The sequence below is a fragment of the Cervus canadensis genome, chromosome 5 (assembly GCF_019320065.1).
Source record: "Cervus canadensis isolate Bull #8, Minnesota chromosome 5, ASM1932006v1, whole genome shotgun sequence".
Taxonomy (NCBI): Eukaryota; Metazoa; Chordata; class Mammalia; order Artiodactyla; family Cervidae; genus Cervus; species Cervus canadensis.
Genome location: NC_057390.1, coordinates 31,622,832 through 31,640,284, shown reverse-complemented (window position 1 = coordinate 31,640,284; position 17,453 = coordinate 31,622,832). Strand labels below are relative to the sequence as shown.

The 17,453-nt window shown below is 36.1% G+C and overlaps 1 protein-coding gene across 16 annotated transcripts in view; it reads left to right on the top strand.

Moving 5' to 3' along the window:
* The window catches only part of NRXN1 (neurexin 1), a 1,158,814-nt gene that overhangs the window by 581,232 nt on the left and 560,129 nt on the right, over window positions 1-17,453 (top strand). For all 16 annotated transcript variants that reach the window (XM_043468541.1, XM_043468544.1, XM_043468543.1 and 13 more), the window contains one exon: window positions 3,182-3,301. In XM_043468541.1, coding sequence (XP_043324476.1) covers window positions 3,182-3,301 — 120 coding nt within the window. The remainder of the gene's footprint in view (window positions 1-3,181; window positions 3,302-17,453) is intronic.

Here is a 17,453-nt window from a genome sequence, read left to right as displayed (position 1 = left end):
GGTTCCATCCCTGGGTCAGGAAGAGCCCCTGGAGAAGAAAATGGCAATCCATTCCAATATTCTTGCCTGGGAAAACCCATAGACAGAGGAACCTGGCAAGCTACGGTCCATGAAGTTGCAGAAGAGTCAAATATGACTTAGCGACTGAACTAAAAAGCAATTTGAGCCTTACAGATGTGACGTGATCTTCCTAATGTCACATAGCAAGTAGATGGTGGAAGCTTTGAACCCGTTTGCCTTATTTGAAAGCCCAGACACCTAAGCACCTTTTTCTATTGTTTCTTTGGTTTCCAGACATTGTAGTTTACCTTCACTTTCCTTTCCTTTTCAAAAATATCCTTATTTTCAAACACTTAGTACAAAAGTCTTTGTGGCTTGCTCCCATTTTTATTCAGTGATCAAATAAAAAGAACATTATAAAACTAAAAAGAAAAATTCAGGGCTTTATCTCGTGCAAATGCCTTGTCAGTGTTTAAATATTGTTCTAGAAGGTGAGTTCTTTGAAAAATGTGACTTGTCAGGCATAGGCCTGAATTCTCTTGTAATACCTGAAAATATAAAAAAACTGTTGTGATAATAAAAAAATAATAATAAAGCATATCTTTATGCTCACATAAAGACTTGGCAGGCACTCTGAGTAGCTGTTGTACAGTATGGAGAGGCAGGTTATTTTTCAAAATTGCAACTTTACCATTTTTAGAGTTTAGCATTATTTTACAATTCTATTTCTGGTAATTTTTACAAAAACAAAAGATAAAAACAAAAGCATGGCTCTTTATCAGGTCTTGTTTCTGCTCTTTCCTTCTGCTGAGCAAGTCAGGGGAACAGTATTGTCAATAACACAGCCCCTGACCCAAGCTGGGCTTGTGCTTAGAAACGACTGCACTAAGGAATACTGCTTTAAGGTTTTTTTTTTTTAAACAACCATTAATTATTTCAGTCTTTAGTACCATGGAATAAAGATCTTACCTCTCACAGATTGAAAAAAACAACAAAAACTGAGCAATTTAGTGATCCTTGGTTCTTTGATATAATAAGTGAGAAAAACTAGCTATTATTATTATTAAAAGCAGCTATTATTTTTGTTGTTATTACTGTATTGATTATGATTATGATGATACAATTAGTAGTTAATACTGATTTCTAAATTTTTGAATATTCATATAGTTTAGGCTACATTCAATACTTTTTATGAAGAATACCATGCCTCAGAAATTTCTAATAAAAATATATTTGCAAGGAGGATGTTTAAAATTGGCATTTATAAAAACATCAGTTTGTACAAAATCTAATTACAGATAGCTCTCATGTATTCACTAGAGCAGTTACCTCAAAGGCTCTCAGGGTTAATAGCATCTAATTAGTCTGGTATCTATTTTTATGTTTTCATAAAACCTAAAATTGTGTTTGCTAGAAAATATCTTCAGTTTATACTCTAAAGGTATTGAGATAGATGTTGTTCCCTTTCCACCCGTCTCTAAGATAACCCTTATTAATGAGGTTCTACTGTAATAAATATTCACAGGGCAGTTTGTAAGAGTTGAAGACAGTTATAAAGATAGGAAAAATATAGATGTAACTCTGAGACCTGTAAGCAATAAAAACCTAGTGTGGTAAAAGCAAAGATAAATACTCCACCTTGCAATCTTGTAAAGGAATTTTCTTGATGAGGAATTATATTGCAATTTGCTTCTTCCATTCTTTCTTCTTTCATCTACTCCAAATGATGTTGTATACATTTGGGTAGTTTGGTGTCACTGTAAGTTCCAAGTGTCCGCAGAGAATGGCTGTCATTACAGTTTTAAACCTTAACTGCAATAGCAAGAGAAAAGACCCAGAGGGGAAAAAAATAGAAAGGATCTGCTAATGACTATCATATACATTGTATCTACACATGATAAGTGGGGCTGCATGCTTCAGCTAAGCAGTGCAATCATTTTGGCAATGCATTCATATCTATCCAAGAGAGGAAACCATGCAAAAGCCCTCTTAATTTTCCTTCATTACATGTCATTGGCTCAATTAACCATTTTATGAATACATATGTAGTGAAATTCTAATCAATTATCGCTTTCTCATTTATGGCTGTTAATTATTAATTTGTTTGCTCTACATAGCATTTCTCTCCCCCTTTACAACAGCATGCTTTTTTGAATCTTCTGTGTTTGCCCATTTCAGTATTGCTTACTAACATTTAATATATTTTGCTTTTTTTTTTTTTATTTTGCTGACAAAGTTGCATTGATGAAAGCTGACTTGCAAGGTAGATAGCCCTGTGTGTATAAAACAAGACTGAAACCCCATAATACACAGTGGAAACCTCAAAATAACATATTTTATATTTTTGCAGTAACCATTATTTGGGTATAGATTTAATTTTTTCCCTTCTTGAATGCTGTGTAAGAAATTTTATTTTGTAGCATAGTTTGCATAAAGGCTTTCAGTCTTGAATATGTTTGTAGAGTGATTACATTTAGTGCTTTGATCATTCTTTTTAGTTCTTTGTTTTTCAGTGTTCTAGTTATGATTCTTTAGAAATAGACTAGCGTTCTTTTTACTTGTATGTTAAATGGGGGCATGTCATTTATACAGTTTTTAATTTTATGTTTGATTGCATGAAATTGTTAAAGCATGCGAATTGATACTTGCCAACATACCTATCCAAAACACCAACAGTCATAACTTTATTCATAGTTTCTGCAGGAAAACTTCTAGAAACTTGCAGGACATTTTCGCACAACTCTCTTCAGTTTTTTTTTTTGCCAACCTTTATCTCAGTTTCATGAAAGTTGTAATCTCCATCTCTCATGGTGTCTCTCCCCATTGGTCAGAAGTTAAGGAGCTCCATGCATTTTTCTAAAATCTAAACAGTGAGAGAGAGTTATTGAAGATGGAATGAAATTACCTGCTACCATGATCGTACTGGAAGCTATGTGCTTGCTTTTACTATTTGTTGGTTTAGTTCACTATTATAACGTATTTTGTCCTATATTTGAAATTCCAGAAAACCTTCATATGACAACTTCTCTGTTCTTAATTCAGGTGTGTGAACTAGAACTTTCCAAACTAGTTTGGTCATGTAATTTGAGGTGTTGGCAACTACTGTATGTGACCTTGCTCATGTGTAAAACATTTTTGGATTTTTTTAAAGAACCCAAGTTTCTTTTCGATTGTTTTTCAGGGCCTAGCACAACCTGCCAGGAGGACTCGTGTTCCAACCAAGGTGTGTGCTTGCAGCAGTGGGATGGCTTCAGCTGTGACTGTAGCATGACTTCCTTCAGCGGACCGCTCTGCAACGACCGTAAGTTCCTGCGTGTGGACCGATGCTTGTCTTTGCTTCCAGATACTATTTGATACCCCAGTCTAAAGCTACGAGTCTTTATATTATTCATGAATAAGTTAAATGGTTGTAACCAGAAGAAGCATTTGGTCCTACAGAAAGGACAGGTTTGAAATACTAAAGTATCGATCAAAGATGCCATTTGCCAAAATCTGTGATAATGGTTGATTCTTTGGTCTTCGACTCTTGGTTGGAATTTTTTGAACTGCTAGTAGATACCTCGTTGAAAATAATTTTTTCCTTTGTTTTATATGACACTTCTTCCCTAATTTTTGAAAGAGCCTCATGTTGCTTTCTATTAAGTAATATTTAAGTTCATAAGATTATATCTTGAGAGCTGGAATTTTAGTGAATTAACAGGTCTCATTATTTTTCTCTCTCTCTACATCTTTTCAAGCCCACGCTATCTTTTAAGTTAACAGACAGTATGTTTAAACTTTGTCCTTCAACTATTCTCCCTTATATTTTAGCCCCTTGTGTTTGTGTTTTTTCCCCTTCAGCCTCATGATATAAGCATGGTAAAGAAACACAGCATTCACAATGTATTATGGAATATCTGTGAATGCCTAATTTATGTGATAGCAGTCTGAATTTTGAGACCAAACTAACTGCCATATGGGATGAAGTTCTGCTTCTTAACTTTCCAATAGGTACTGCTTTACAATACTTCATCTATATGATAAAAGGGTTTCCTACAACTCATGGCATTCTGCTCTATTGAGAAAATATATCTGACAAAGCCTTCTGTTGTAAAAGAGAATTCCATACTAAAGTTGTAAATGCTACTACATTTAAGAAAAGCTCTAGGATGGGATGGTGGGAGAGCAGGTGAGATGATTGGAGGTTTGGGCTTCCAGGTGGAAGCTGAGCTTGAGTTTGGATTAAAAGAAAGACTAGAGTTTGTTCATTTTGACCTTTATCTATTTGAGACTGTTCATGTCAGTAGATATGTGTATGTGTTGAAGATAGGGTCAAACTAAAATGTGTTATCGAATCGAGTTGTTGTAGCCTAGCAGTGTAGCACGGTTTCCTAGCCATTTTTACGTCTCCTATCTGACAGTGAATGTAGGAAGAACAAGTGACTAATATAAAGTAAACAATACTTGGAGGAGGCATGTAAAGATCACATCATAACAGAAAGAGAACTATTTAGTCTTCATCCTACCAGTGACCCTTTCTATTCCAAGAAAGTGACCCTTTCTATTACAAGAATTACAAGAAACTTGAAGCCACAAGCATATATACTAACCATCACACATTTGCAAACACTTTATTTCTAAAAATCAAATCACTCCTACAAACATTAAGCCACACTTGGAATTATATAAATAACCTTATGTAAAGACTCAATAATTACTTATGTACCTAGAGCAAAGCAAATCAGAGAACCTATATATCCTTTTAATAAACACATGTTTGAATATAAATAGAACAGTAACTTCTTGCAGTTGCTCCTGCCCTAGAGAAAATAAAACCAGCTTACTTTCAAGGACAAACAGAAGACTGATAATTTGCTATGATTTCATTATGACAGTTTTAAAACCCTGAATACGATCCTGACATGTGTAGCTGAGTGCTTTTTGTTTTTTTTTTGCATGGAATCACTTTGCATTTTGCAAAGAATTTCTCTGCCAGATTTTGTGCTTAGTTTCCATGTTTTACACAATGGTTGTCTCTTGGTTGTGTCAGATTGTGTATCCTCTTCTATGAGTTAAGTATAAAGAATTTAATTTTCTCTGTTTATCTGCTAGTTGTTGCTGTTAGTCGCTCAGGCGTGTCTGATTCTTTGCAACACCATGAACTGTAGTCTGCCAGGCTTCTCTGTCCATGGAATTTCCCAGGCAAGAATACTGAAGTGGGTTGCCATTTCTGGCTCCAATGTATTTGCTAGACATTTCCTAAAGGAATATCGAGATCCTTCCTTAAGTATCATGCTGTCTTCAGATCATTTTTTACAGAAAATTATTTGAATGCTGCTCTTGGGTGATAGTAGTGGTGATGACAATGATCCGGCTATTTGTTATTTTCTTGTAAATAAGGTAACTGTCATTCAATAAATAGGTCTCCTGATATGCCTCTTGCACAAATCAGCATTAAAATGACTTTGGAGGGCTCTCAGAATACATGCATTTTGATTAAATCATTACCTCTTTGTGGGTTTTCTGGGAATGTGAAGTAGTTTTCCTGGTTTATACATTGGTGTTTTGGTGGTGAGGCTATGTAGGTACAGATCAATATTTAAAAGCAAATCTTATTTTCATATCAATTTGTAGAAGTTGTCACTATTGTACAATAGTGACAGTTACCTTGAAGACATGCAATTAGCAAGCAATAAATGTGGTATGCTGCAGTTTCTTCACTCTTTAAACTGATCAAAATAAACCTTATCTCTGCCTCTCACTGCTTTTCTTTAAGTTGTACACATAAGCCAAGTGTGATTTCATTTTAACAAGCTCCTTTTCTGTATAGAGGATGACTTTTAATTTTTAAATAAAGCAAAATATGACATTTTGTTTCTTAATGAAGTTTTCTTCTCCAGTTTAGATATTTATCCTTAATTTCTGTGACTGTAGCTGTCAACTGCATGGAAAACAAACAAATAAAAAAAGAATGGAAAATAGAAACAAAACTGTTTTATAAGGAAAGAGAAAGAACAGAGCACATTGCAAATGAGATTCCCCTACTCCAATCCCCCATAGACCTTCTAAATGTCATCTCTGATAAGTTTCATAGAGTTAGAGTAACTAGAAAAATTTATTTATGTTAGCCTGGAGACATAATTAACAATGGGATGATGGGAATACTTTTTTCCCTTGTAAGTGTAATCTTGGATAAATCATACTAATTAATGAAGTTAAAGGAATCTTTCCAAAAAAGTGGTACTTAGGCTAAGTGATGCCAAAGGCTATTTTTAAAGAAAAGTGTTTGTGAAACCCTATCTTTCCTGGAAAGTTGCCATCTAAATAACCTACTCATTGACAAAAATAATTGCTCTGAGGGTGTATGTGTTTGTGCGTGTGTGTAGGGTGCTACATGTAACTCCTTAATTCTTCCATATCTATACCATATTTTACGTCCCCAATATAATTTTTCTGGCTCATTGTAGCAATATCCTGGTTGAGTTTCCCCCTTCTAATCCCTCTCTCATCCAGTCCATCCTATGCCTCCTTACCAGTTTTGTTCTTTCTTCCTGTTCTCCCTAGTTTAAATATCGCCAGCTCTTCCTGACTCTCCTAACAGAGAAAATGCTTTCACCGCTTTGACCTCTATAGATCTTTGTTTATGCTATTTTATCAGCCATCACTTTCTACCTTATAGTTAGTTATATTTGGTCTTATCTCCCAGGAACAGTAATTCTTTTTTGGGGCAGGAGGTGTGATCAGCCCAGTGTTTTGCACCTATGTCATGTTACATGTTACATGTTACATGTACTGGAGATAGTAGTCACTCACTAAATCAATGTTGACTAGATGCATGAATTTTTCTATGGATTTCTAGTATGTCCTCAGTGGCTGACAGTTCTCTCTCCAAATTCATCAGTTTGGAGTTCATGAACCTCCACGATCTGACCCTAGGTTTCACTTTTTATTATCTATTGAAAAAAACCTTGTCCATATGGCATGTTACTGGCAGTTAACCCACAGTGTTTTAGGCAACATTATACTTTTCCCATTTCTTCACCATTGCTTATACTAATTTCTCCTCCTGGGGAATGTACCCATTCCACCTAGAATGCATTCCTTTCACTATATCTGCTTGAAGAAATGTAATTTCATTTTTTAATCTTTACCTAAACTGTCTCATCTCATGAAAACTTCCAGGTCCTCTGAGCTGGGTCTACTTCCCTAAAATCTTAGAGCAACTGCTTTTTGCACTTATCACTTAAGTTTGTGAACTTTCTCTTGGATGTAACTGCTTTCTGAGGGCATGCTGCATGCCAGGTGTGTGTTAAGAGTTTGCATTCACTGCATTAAATCTGCATATCACCTATTCATGCTTGCGTGCACACCTACACCATCATCAGACCACTGTGCTACAATAATCCTTTTCTGTATCTTCCCTGTGGTTCAGAATAGAATGTAACCACACTAGCTAATTTAATGTCAGATTGGGGAAGATGAATATGGCTATGATCACATGGAAAATAGCGAACATAATAACACTGTCACATTACATTAGTGTAGAAATGTTGTGTGCCAAATTACAGTTCAGCTTCAATGGTGCCTGTTACCATGAGGGATTAATACATCATAGTGCTGTTATTTTGGTGTTAGGAGGATGTGGGCACTGCCATTAAGAGACTATTTTCAGAAATTCTAAACTTTGGCAAAAGAAAATCTTTCTGATAGGAATTTGTCGTATCTATTGTATGAGAATTAGAATTGTTCACTGAAAGATAAGAACGGAAAACCTTTGACTGTGACTTGTTACCATGACATTTTAAAATGTCTTCAGATTTGTTTCTCACCTTCTTTTGTTCTTTGAAAAGAGAATCTAATACCCAGCATCTGAGCATCAATATCAGAACTACTGTAAATGAATTATAACATACATAAAAATAACTTGAATCAAAGTGACATTATTTCTCTCCCATGTAAGGCTGCCAGTAGTAGTCAGCTCTGAGCTCATTTGCTACTGATGCCATTTATGGCTGAATAAAATTTAGCAATTAGCTGTGTCCACAACTAGATCCTCATTGTGAGTATGGTGAATCTTATTAACCTTGAATCATTCAAGCATTTCTATAATAAATGGCAGCCCTGAACTTGTTGAAAGCTATTCACAAGTAATATTTACTGATAATGTTTTAGAAAAACTATCTAGGGCCAGACCTGTATTAGGTTAAATCATAAAGGATTAAAATGTTGTTCATACTGAGACAGAAAATGCAATAAAAGACAGAACAGGAAGCGTAATGTATGATAGAGAAATGTATTATAGAGTAGAAGTGCTATCTTCTGCTATTTTATATAAATTTATCTTTGTTCTTCTGGTTGGTAATAGACATCATAAAAGTAAATGCATGAAAAGAAGCATTAGCCTCTCTTCATATTGCAATTGGGTGATCAAATGACAGTTTTAAGTTGTATCTATATAAGAAAATTTAAGTGGGAAGAGAAGACCCAAACAGTAGAGTGTAGAAAGTGTAGAATATTTCTGTATTTGAATTACCCAGATTAATTCCCTGTATCTTTCAGCATCTGAATGATCCATGATTCTAAGTAGCCTTTTTGCTCTGTGTAACTGGTGCCAATTTGGCCCCAGAAGTCAAAAAAGAAGGTCTAATTGTTGTTGTTGGGTTTTTTTTTCTTTTTTTTTTTGGTTGGTTTGTTTGTTTTTGACCTCCACTGAAAGTGAAATGAAAGTAAAAGTCGCTCAGTTGTGTCTGACTCTTTGCAACCCCATGAGTCCATGGAATTCTCCAGGCCAGAATACTAGAGTGGGTAGCCTTTCCCTTCTCCAGGGGATCTTCCTAATGCAGGGATTGAAGCCAGGTCTCCCTCATTGCAGACGGATTATTTACCAACTGAACTATCAGGGGGGCCCGTTACCTCTGCTAGTACTCTCTAAATTTTCTGGCTTGCTTAAAAATCTGACTTTGTGGACCTTGATCCGGCTCTTACATGGATGCGCTCCACCACAGGCCTTATATAAATGCAAAGGTGGCCTTCGATGTGGTAATACTGTCATGTCCCACCAGAACCCACTGGATCTCTGCTCCGTGGAGAGGAGTTTTCACCAGTCACCTTTGTTAACGATCCTTAAGGGTTTATGTGGTTTGGGTTCTCGCTCACTGCTATTTCAGAGAATTCTGTGACCCCAGTCTTTGAATAATTTTCTTTTTGTGTGAGTGCATTCTGCCCAGGCTTCTGACTTTGCCGTTCAGTAGAGCAACACAGTGGGTGCAGAATCTAGGCTGGGGTGGGAGACTGCTTGAATCTGAGGTGCTCATTTCAAACTTAATTTCTTTGGGTTTTCCTTTGGATTTTGCTTCCTCAGAATTGATGCACTGAAAACCCTGGTGAATAAACCAAAGATGTATCATGGCAAATTCTCATAAACCTGTAGATGCCAAACAATTATAAACAATGAATAGTTTAATACTTGTTTACTAACCAAGAAAGCCTGTGAAGAAAGTAAAATGTTAGATAATTTTCCAACTTTATGGAATCTGATTATTGGAGGTAACTTTTAAAAGGAGTGTAAGCCTAAAAAGAATCAGTTGAGTCATTGGAAAAGACCCTGATGCTGGGAAAGATTGAAGGCGGAAGAAGAAGGGGACGACAGAGGATGAGATGGTTAGATGGCATCACTGACTCAATGGACAGGAGTTTGAGTAAACTCTGGGAGTTAGTGATGGACAGGGAGGTCTGGCGTGCTACAGTCCATGGGTTCACAAAGAGTCGGACACAACTGAGTGACTGAAGTGAACTGAACTTGTGAAGCAGATATTTGATTAAAAAAAAGAATAAAGTTGTCATTGAATTTGGAGGGAAGTGGTTGGATCAGGCATAAGTTGTTTATGTAGTTTGTTCTTATGAATATATCTAAATGCATAAGAAGAACTACAAAATATTTTATGTGGATCACACCAACATATTTTAATATGGATCACATAATAAGTAGCATATGTATATTATTTATATATTATAAACCTTGTCTTTTCAGTATTCACAAGATATTGTTTTCACTTTATAAGTGAGGCTATCGAGGCTTTGGTAGTTTAAATATCTTCTTTATGCTAAAGTGGCTAGTAATTTTCACAGAGAAAATTTGAATGTAAGTTTGTCTAACTTCAAGCTCATTATTCTTACTTGCACCCGTAATTCTCCCCAGAAAGGGATAGATTCTGAAATTCCCTGGATGCAAAATTCCCCAGAGAAATTGGTAATGACTGATATTTAACATTGTAATTGTTTTTTTCCAACCTCATCAGACTCTTGATTCTTATGTATAATGTTAAATTGTGTTGCATGAAACATGCTCTTCTCCTTAACTTCTCACTGCCGCTTCCAAAGACGAGTTAAAAATTCATAGCTGTTTAAAGCCTACTGTCATTAACTTTCAGTTCTGTTATAAAAAGATACTCATTATGAAATAGAGATGGGAATTTTCTGTGATGTTTCTGTGACAGCCTGGGTTTCTCAAAAATAATAATTTAATACTTGATAATGAAGTCAGGCAAAATACTTCCCAAGACTATTTTCTTTGAATCAGAGTCACAACATATATTATGGGAAAAGAGGAGCAAAAATTCATAATTGTGCTGATCACTGCATAGGTACCAAGTGTTTGATGATGTTGATTACATCTCAGGTTTCTCTTTATGTGGTGTTAAGGTGGAAAGGAGAGAAAAAGAATGAAGCCAGAGGTTAGCAGTGTGGTCTTTTAAAGTCTTTGAATGATTCACAGGGATGACATGAGAGAATGTATGAAGCCCAAACCATGGAAAGTGCTTAAAGGATTAGTAGTCAAGACCAAAGCCTGCTTGTATTTGTAGGGAAGAGAAAGAAAGATTCCAAGGAAGTGTGCAGAGTCCAGAAGAAAGGTCATGATAAAAATAATGTTGTGCTTGCTTTAACGAATAATTTTAGTTGTAGGGAAAAAAATATTACCATGAAGAAAATGAACCTAGTCCAGCAATCCTTTTTCCCTCCCGGAACAAAGTATTCTGTTTCTTTAATGAGATTTACTGTGGCAATTAAAATGTAGGGACCTTTTATGGGGAGGAATTATGGTCTGCTCTGTAGCTCGGTGCTGTTATACATCGTTACTTCTCTGGTAGCATTCTCCAGCAGCATAAAGTACAAAGGTGGTTTCTAGCTCTAGGTATTATGGAGTGTATGATTTTAATGACCCTAATGATCTAGATTCCCATCTCTCAGAAAATGGCCTATAGAGCCTGAGTCTTAATCTCCCCAGGATTTGGTAGATAGGAAGGTACAAAGGCGTTTCTTAACTTGAAATGATTTCAGAATGAAACAAGTTTCATAAAAGGATGAGTGGATGGATGTAGAAGGATGTTTAAAAAAATTAGGTCGTGAACAAGGAGGAGGCTGTGTTTGACAGAGACAGTGGAAACTGTGTTTACGTAGGTGTGAATGCTTCTTATAAATATATAACATATGACCCTTTAGGGAGAGAAACAGATGGAGTATGTAGCGGAAAATAAAGAATGCATTTTGCTGGGTTTCGTCACTCAAACGATACAGAGGGTATTTTAATATTTGGCATCTCCTGTTGGGAACCTTTCAAGGTCTCATCTGGATTCCAGCAGATCAGGACAACACTGACATTGGGAATAGTGCTGGCTAAAAGCAAGCCTCTGAATATGATTGCAAAACTTATCCGGGTCATGACTTGATGCATAAATATCCCAGCTGTGTTTCTATGTCAAATCCCTGATGATCCCTTGAATGCCCATGAAGGAGTCCAGAACGAAGGATCTGGATTCATGCAGTCATCACACCCTCAGAATAGAGCTGTGTTCTGAAACTGTGGGGTCCATCTTCCATGGCATCCATCACAAATCTGTTCTCCAAGGTCCTATTCAGGGCAAGTGCTCCATCTTACTAAATTAAAAACGGAACAGTGTCAGAGAAATATCATTTCCTCTCAGCCGCAGGAGACATCACAGAAGTAATTAAACTGGATTTTGGTGTGTCAGGCACATTCCTTTTATTGACAGTGACAATAATTCTGTAAATCAGAACTTGGAAGCATTTTTTCGTGTTGTTGAAGTGCAAAAGATGAAAACCTAAGGTTCTTAAAGTTAAATCTCATGAAACTAAAATTGATCTATGGAGTACACTATGAGAGGTTGCTGTCTCAGTTGTGAAAGCAGTCTCTCTTCTGGAATTCAATGCCTACAAGGTATGTGATTATGATGATGATATATATATATATATTTTTAATGCTGAAAAGCTGTATTGATGTAAAACCAAGTGGAGTAGGACTTCAGTGCAAGATATTGTTTATGGTTTTAAGGTCACTGGGAAAATGCTGTCTCCATAACTCCAACATCTCCTTTTCTAATGTTGTCAGTAGGTTTTGTTGACATTCACTTCCCTAGCATTCTTGTCGTCTTGCACTCAACATGTAAGGTTCTCCATAGTCTTGCTCAACAAACACAACTGTACACGGTGCCTCATATGCTCAGAAGCCTCCTCTTTGATACCAACATGTGCAGACACGCAATGTAGTCACTGAATGTTCTCACGGTGTTCACCTTTGCTCAACGAGTCCTCCTCGGATTGCCCACCTCCCCCCCCCAACTTCCACTCTGCCTAAGAAAATTCAGCCCATCAAGGTGAGCCAGCGCAGATCAAGTTCATCCTGAGTAGGACAGTCTTCACTTAGCAGGTGATTTATCAGCTTTTGAGTCTCCAGTTACTGTCTACCAGGTATCTTTTTATGTGTCTATGCCTTTGTTTCCCAGCTCTATTTCTCATTCCATTCTTCTCTTTCTGGTATTATTTTTCACAGTAAATGTTCTGAAATACGTGAAGCTTGGTTTCTTGAAGCCTCCATTAGTTACCTGAAATTTAAAAGACTATTTTCTTAGAGACATTTTAGGTTCACAGCAAATTAAGAGGAAAGTACAGAGATTTCCTGTGTGCCCCCGTCCCCACACAGGTATCACTTACCCCATTACCAACAGCCCTTACCAGAGTGGTACACTGATTACGATTAATGGACCTAGACACATCATAATCACCCAAAGTCTGTAATTTACAAGTTAACTGATGTGTGTGCCCATCCCTAAAGTTCTTTAAAAATACATATGTACACATATCATACAATATCTGGCAGGGGTAAATACATTTTTCATTATCTTTATTCCTAATGAGCTTCCCCTGGTGGCTCAGATGGTAAAGCATCTGCCTTCAATGTGGGAGACCCGGGTTCAATCCCTGGGTCAGGAAGATCTCCTGGAGAAGGATCTGGCAACCCACTTCAGTATTCTTGCCGGGAAAATCCCATGGATGGAGGAACCTGGTAGGCTACAATCCATGGGGTCACAAAGAGTTGGACACGACTGAGTGACTTCACTCTCTCTCACTTATTCCTAATAGTAGAGACCATGTGGAATTAGAGTCTTACATAGCCAGAAAGAAAGTGCTTTGAGTAAAGATGTGTCTGTCTGTCTGTCTAGGGGGATGTGGGTAAGTGTGTGAGTGTGTGTGTGTGTACACATACTATGGAAGATGGATTTAAAAGCATCACTTTCTATTTTCTTCAAATTCTGCTGATGTCCTGATTGGTATATTATCACATTAAATCTAACAAATTTTGAGACCTTTAGTTGTTTCAAGAATTTTTTGTTCAATTTTCTTTTTTCTCACTAATTAGCTGATACCTGTAGGAATAACCACATCATTATGAAATGCTACATTGCTTATTTGATCTTTTCTAGCTCAACTTGACGATTTTGCAATATTGGAGTGTTTTTCCAGCAATAACATAGCTCTCTGTGAGGAAAATGATACTATTTTTCCTATAATAACATTTCACTCATGTGCCCTGATTTAGTGAGTCCACCAGTGTCCTTGAAGAATTCTCTAAATGTTGCTTTTGCAACAGTTCTGGGAGTCCAGTCCCCCTGTGATGTTATATAGATGGGGTTCAAAATGTTCTTGCTTTTTTCTTTTCATAGTAAATATGATGAAGATAGCATTTGTGTGATACAAGTATACCAGGCACAAGAGAGTAACTTGGCCTTCTTGCTCTGGTTCAGTATTTTAGGAGAATTTACCTAATATCAGCTTAATAGGATGATCAACATTTTCTACCTCCCAGTCTTTGTAAACCACACAAGTCCATAGTGACAGCCTCAGAAGCAGAACTTGCTTGGTTGTTGGAGAGGTGGAGAAAGGGTATAAAAAAAATAAATTCCAAGAATACTAGAATGTGTCTACCTAAATAAAAAAGAAGGTTGTAAAATGAGCAGGCTGGACTAAATCAGTGGTTCCAAAAATGTGTTTCTTGGACCAACATTGTCAACACAACCTGTGAATTTGTTAGAAATAAATATTCCTACATTCCAGACCTCCTGAATTAGGAACTGTGGGATGGAGCTATATGAAATCTGTACCATAAGAGCCTCCAGGTAGTTCTGATACACCCACGATCTGAGAACTGCTAGACCAGATGATCTCTAAACTCATCTTGTTGGTTCTGTGCTTTCCACATAACAAAAATTTTATTTAATGAAATGAAGGAAGTTTGCCTGAAGAATTTTCATAAGTAAAGCATCATGACTAGATTTAAGAGGTGATTTCAATACCATCTTAGACATTTCTGTCATGGTGATTTGAAATAAAATAACAAATTTTCATTTTTATTATTAACATCTTCAGTGGGCCAGCAATCTTAAAAAATGTTTGAAAAGTTCCCATTCACACTATCATGCTATGAAAAATCAAGTTCAAGTCAAAATTTTTCCTTCAATATGAGAAAAATGACTAACTCCAAGTGCATATCCTTCTATTAACAGTCTTTGTGGTTTTTCGGAGTAATACTCTGATAATTTATTTGGACTGGAACCTGTAAAATTATTCTTATCTGCATACATATTTTAGCCTAAAAGAAAGTTGAGTCAAGAAAACCATTGTCAAATATGCCATTCATATGAGATAGTATGTTCTTCATATGGCATCCTTTTTCATTGCCTGAAATATTCCACATCTTTACCTATCTTTTCTACTTGCTTATAAATGTGATCCCAATTCAGTACCCCAGTTATGATTTCCCTTCTCATTAACAAAGATCTCATATCTAGTAAGATCTTCATTTTTCTTTTTTACCTTTACTCACAAAGAATGATTTATATGTGGGCCATTCCATCAAGATTCCAGTATGTGACCTTAAACAAGTCCCTTGAGTTTGTGGGCCTCAATTTCCCCATTATAAAATAAGAGATCAGGTTTGCCTGGTCTTTAAGGTCCCTAGAGCTCCAAGAGTTTGTGATTCATGATCACTCTATTCTTTCTCTTCTTTTCCCAACCCTCAAACCTATTTTTACTCATGTTTAAGGCTCTTCTAGGACGCAGCCTACAGCTCGGTCACACAACACTAATCTTAAGCTATATTTTAGCCAAAGACCTTTCCTGCCAAGTCCTATAAAAAAGAAGAACTTGGGGAAAGAAATCTGATTAATGGGATGTCTTCTCTTTGAAAAAGGAAACTTTGAATTAATCCTGAAACACAAGGCAAAGGCACCTGCTATTTCTTTCATGTTTGTATAGCTATTTATTTATAAATTCATTTAGATATTTATTTATATCAACTTTGTTTTAAATTGAAAAATTTTACTGACTCAGGGTCATGCCTGTGTACTTGCTTAGCCAAACACTAAATGTAATTACTTATAGTATTTCAATTGTTTTTAGTGGTTAAAAAAACTCAAGTGATTAGGGATATATAATTGTTAATATGATCAGAATACAGCAACTTATTGAACATTTACTATGTACTGGGTTTTTATATTAAATTTTTTGTTCTCCTACCATTCTCTCATAATAAGAATTATGACAACTATTTTACAAAAGTTTTATCTAAGGTAAAGATGTATTCTCCTTATTAACATTTACATATTAATAAGATCAAGAATTTTGTCTCACTTAAATTTCCATGGTCTGCCATCCATAGATGGCATCATGTAGTCTCTTAATATTGAATAAAGTAGTCCAATTGAGATTCACATGCTTTCTTTATTTTCATTTTAAATATTTTAGAACACATGCAAAATGAATTCATATATACAAATTTTCTCAATATAGGTAGTTGTAAATATGAGGAAGAATTGATAAAGAGCAAGTTTAGTCTTATTTTCTTATTTAAGTCACTCATCTTCAGGCCAAAATCCTATACTGATATATATTAATACATGTGACCAGCACACCTAATGAGATTTTATCAAGTCCACAGCTTTAAAGAGAAAAGCTTTGTATACTTTCAGTGAATGAGCAGACTTTAAAAAATGATGCTTATGAAATATTGTAGAATACAAAACATTCTGAATAATCCAGGAAGTTACCTTTTCTCTATTTAAGCTAGCACAGATTTGGTTAAAAACATTTATGAAATGATAAGCATGTGATTTTTCCTATTTATTAATAGTAGGTTCCTGGTCTTGAGTTTTAGTGTGTAAGGAGGAAAGGGATCATCTTCAACAGTGGAGATGACCTTTCATGGAGTTGCCTTTTCTGCCTGCAATTTCTATATTTCTGAAAAAATAATTTCTTTTTACTGAAAACTGCTACGATTTAATTTTAGTGAATTCTGTTTCTCCAGCTGATACATGTACTGGGTAGGAGACTTTAATACCTCTGCTTCTGGCCTGAAACACTGCCAGTGGGAAATAAGAAACATTGTGAAAGCATTGTTCCACCTTCCAAGGGTCACTTGTGCAAAAACAGAGGGCCTTGGGCTTAAGACTCTCCTATAGATTAGGAACATGTTTGCCTGGTAAGTTATCTGAATCTTAGACTATTACTAATTGTGCACTTGCTATGTACAAAACACTGAGATATATGGAAAGTGAAATGATTGGATCCCTGTCCTCAAATGAGTTTTCATCTTGGAAGAATGATTCCCAAGACCTAGGGCAGTAGGGAATATTGTCTGTTTTGTTTCATGACCTGTCATGAGTGCTTACAACAGTGCTCGGTGCTTAATACCTATTCAAAAACTATTTACACAATGAATAAAACACATTGTTGATAAGATAACTAGTAATTTAAGTACTCACTGTATGGTGTAAACAGTTGGCATTTGTGAACTCAGAGGAGAGGGCAAGCACAGTAATGCTTGTAGTAGGCCAAGAGGAAGTGAGGTGGATCTCAGTTAGAAGCGGGGAGGGCATTCCATACAAGGGACATGATATGAGCAAAGGAGAATCTACAGGTAAAATATTCACAGAACCAAACACATCTTTGGAGCATTTTCTATAGCATCAAATACACTATTAGACTGTGTGTATACAGAAATGAAAAAAGGAGGCTGTGGGAACAGTGGAAAGATCACAGACTTTGGAGACAAATAGACCCAGAATTGCATTCTGTCTTCCATCATCAGGTTGATTAATATATCTGAGACTTGGCTTCTTCAT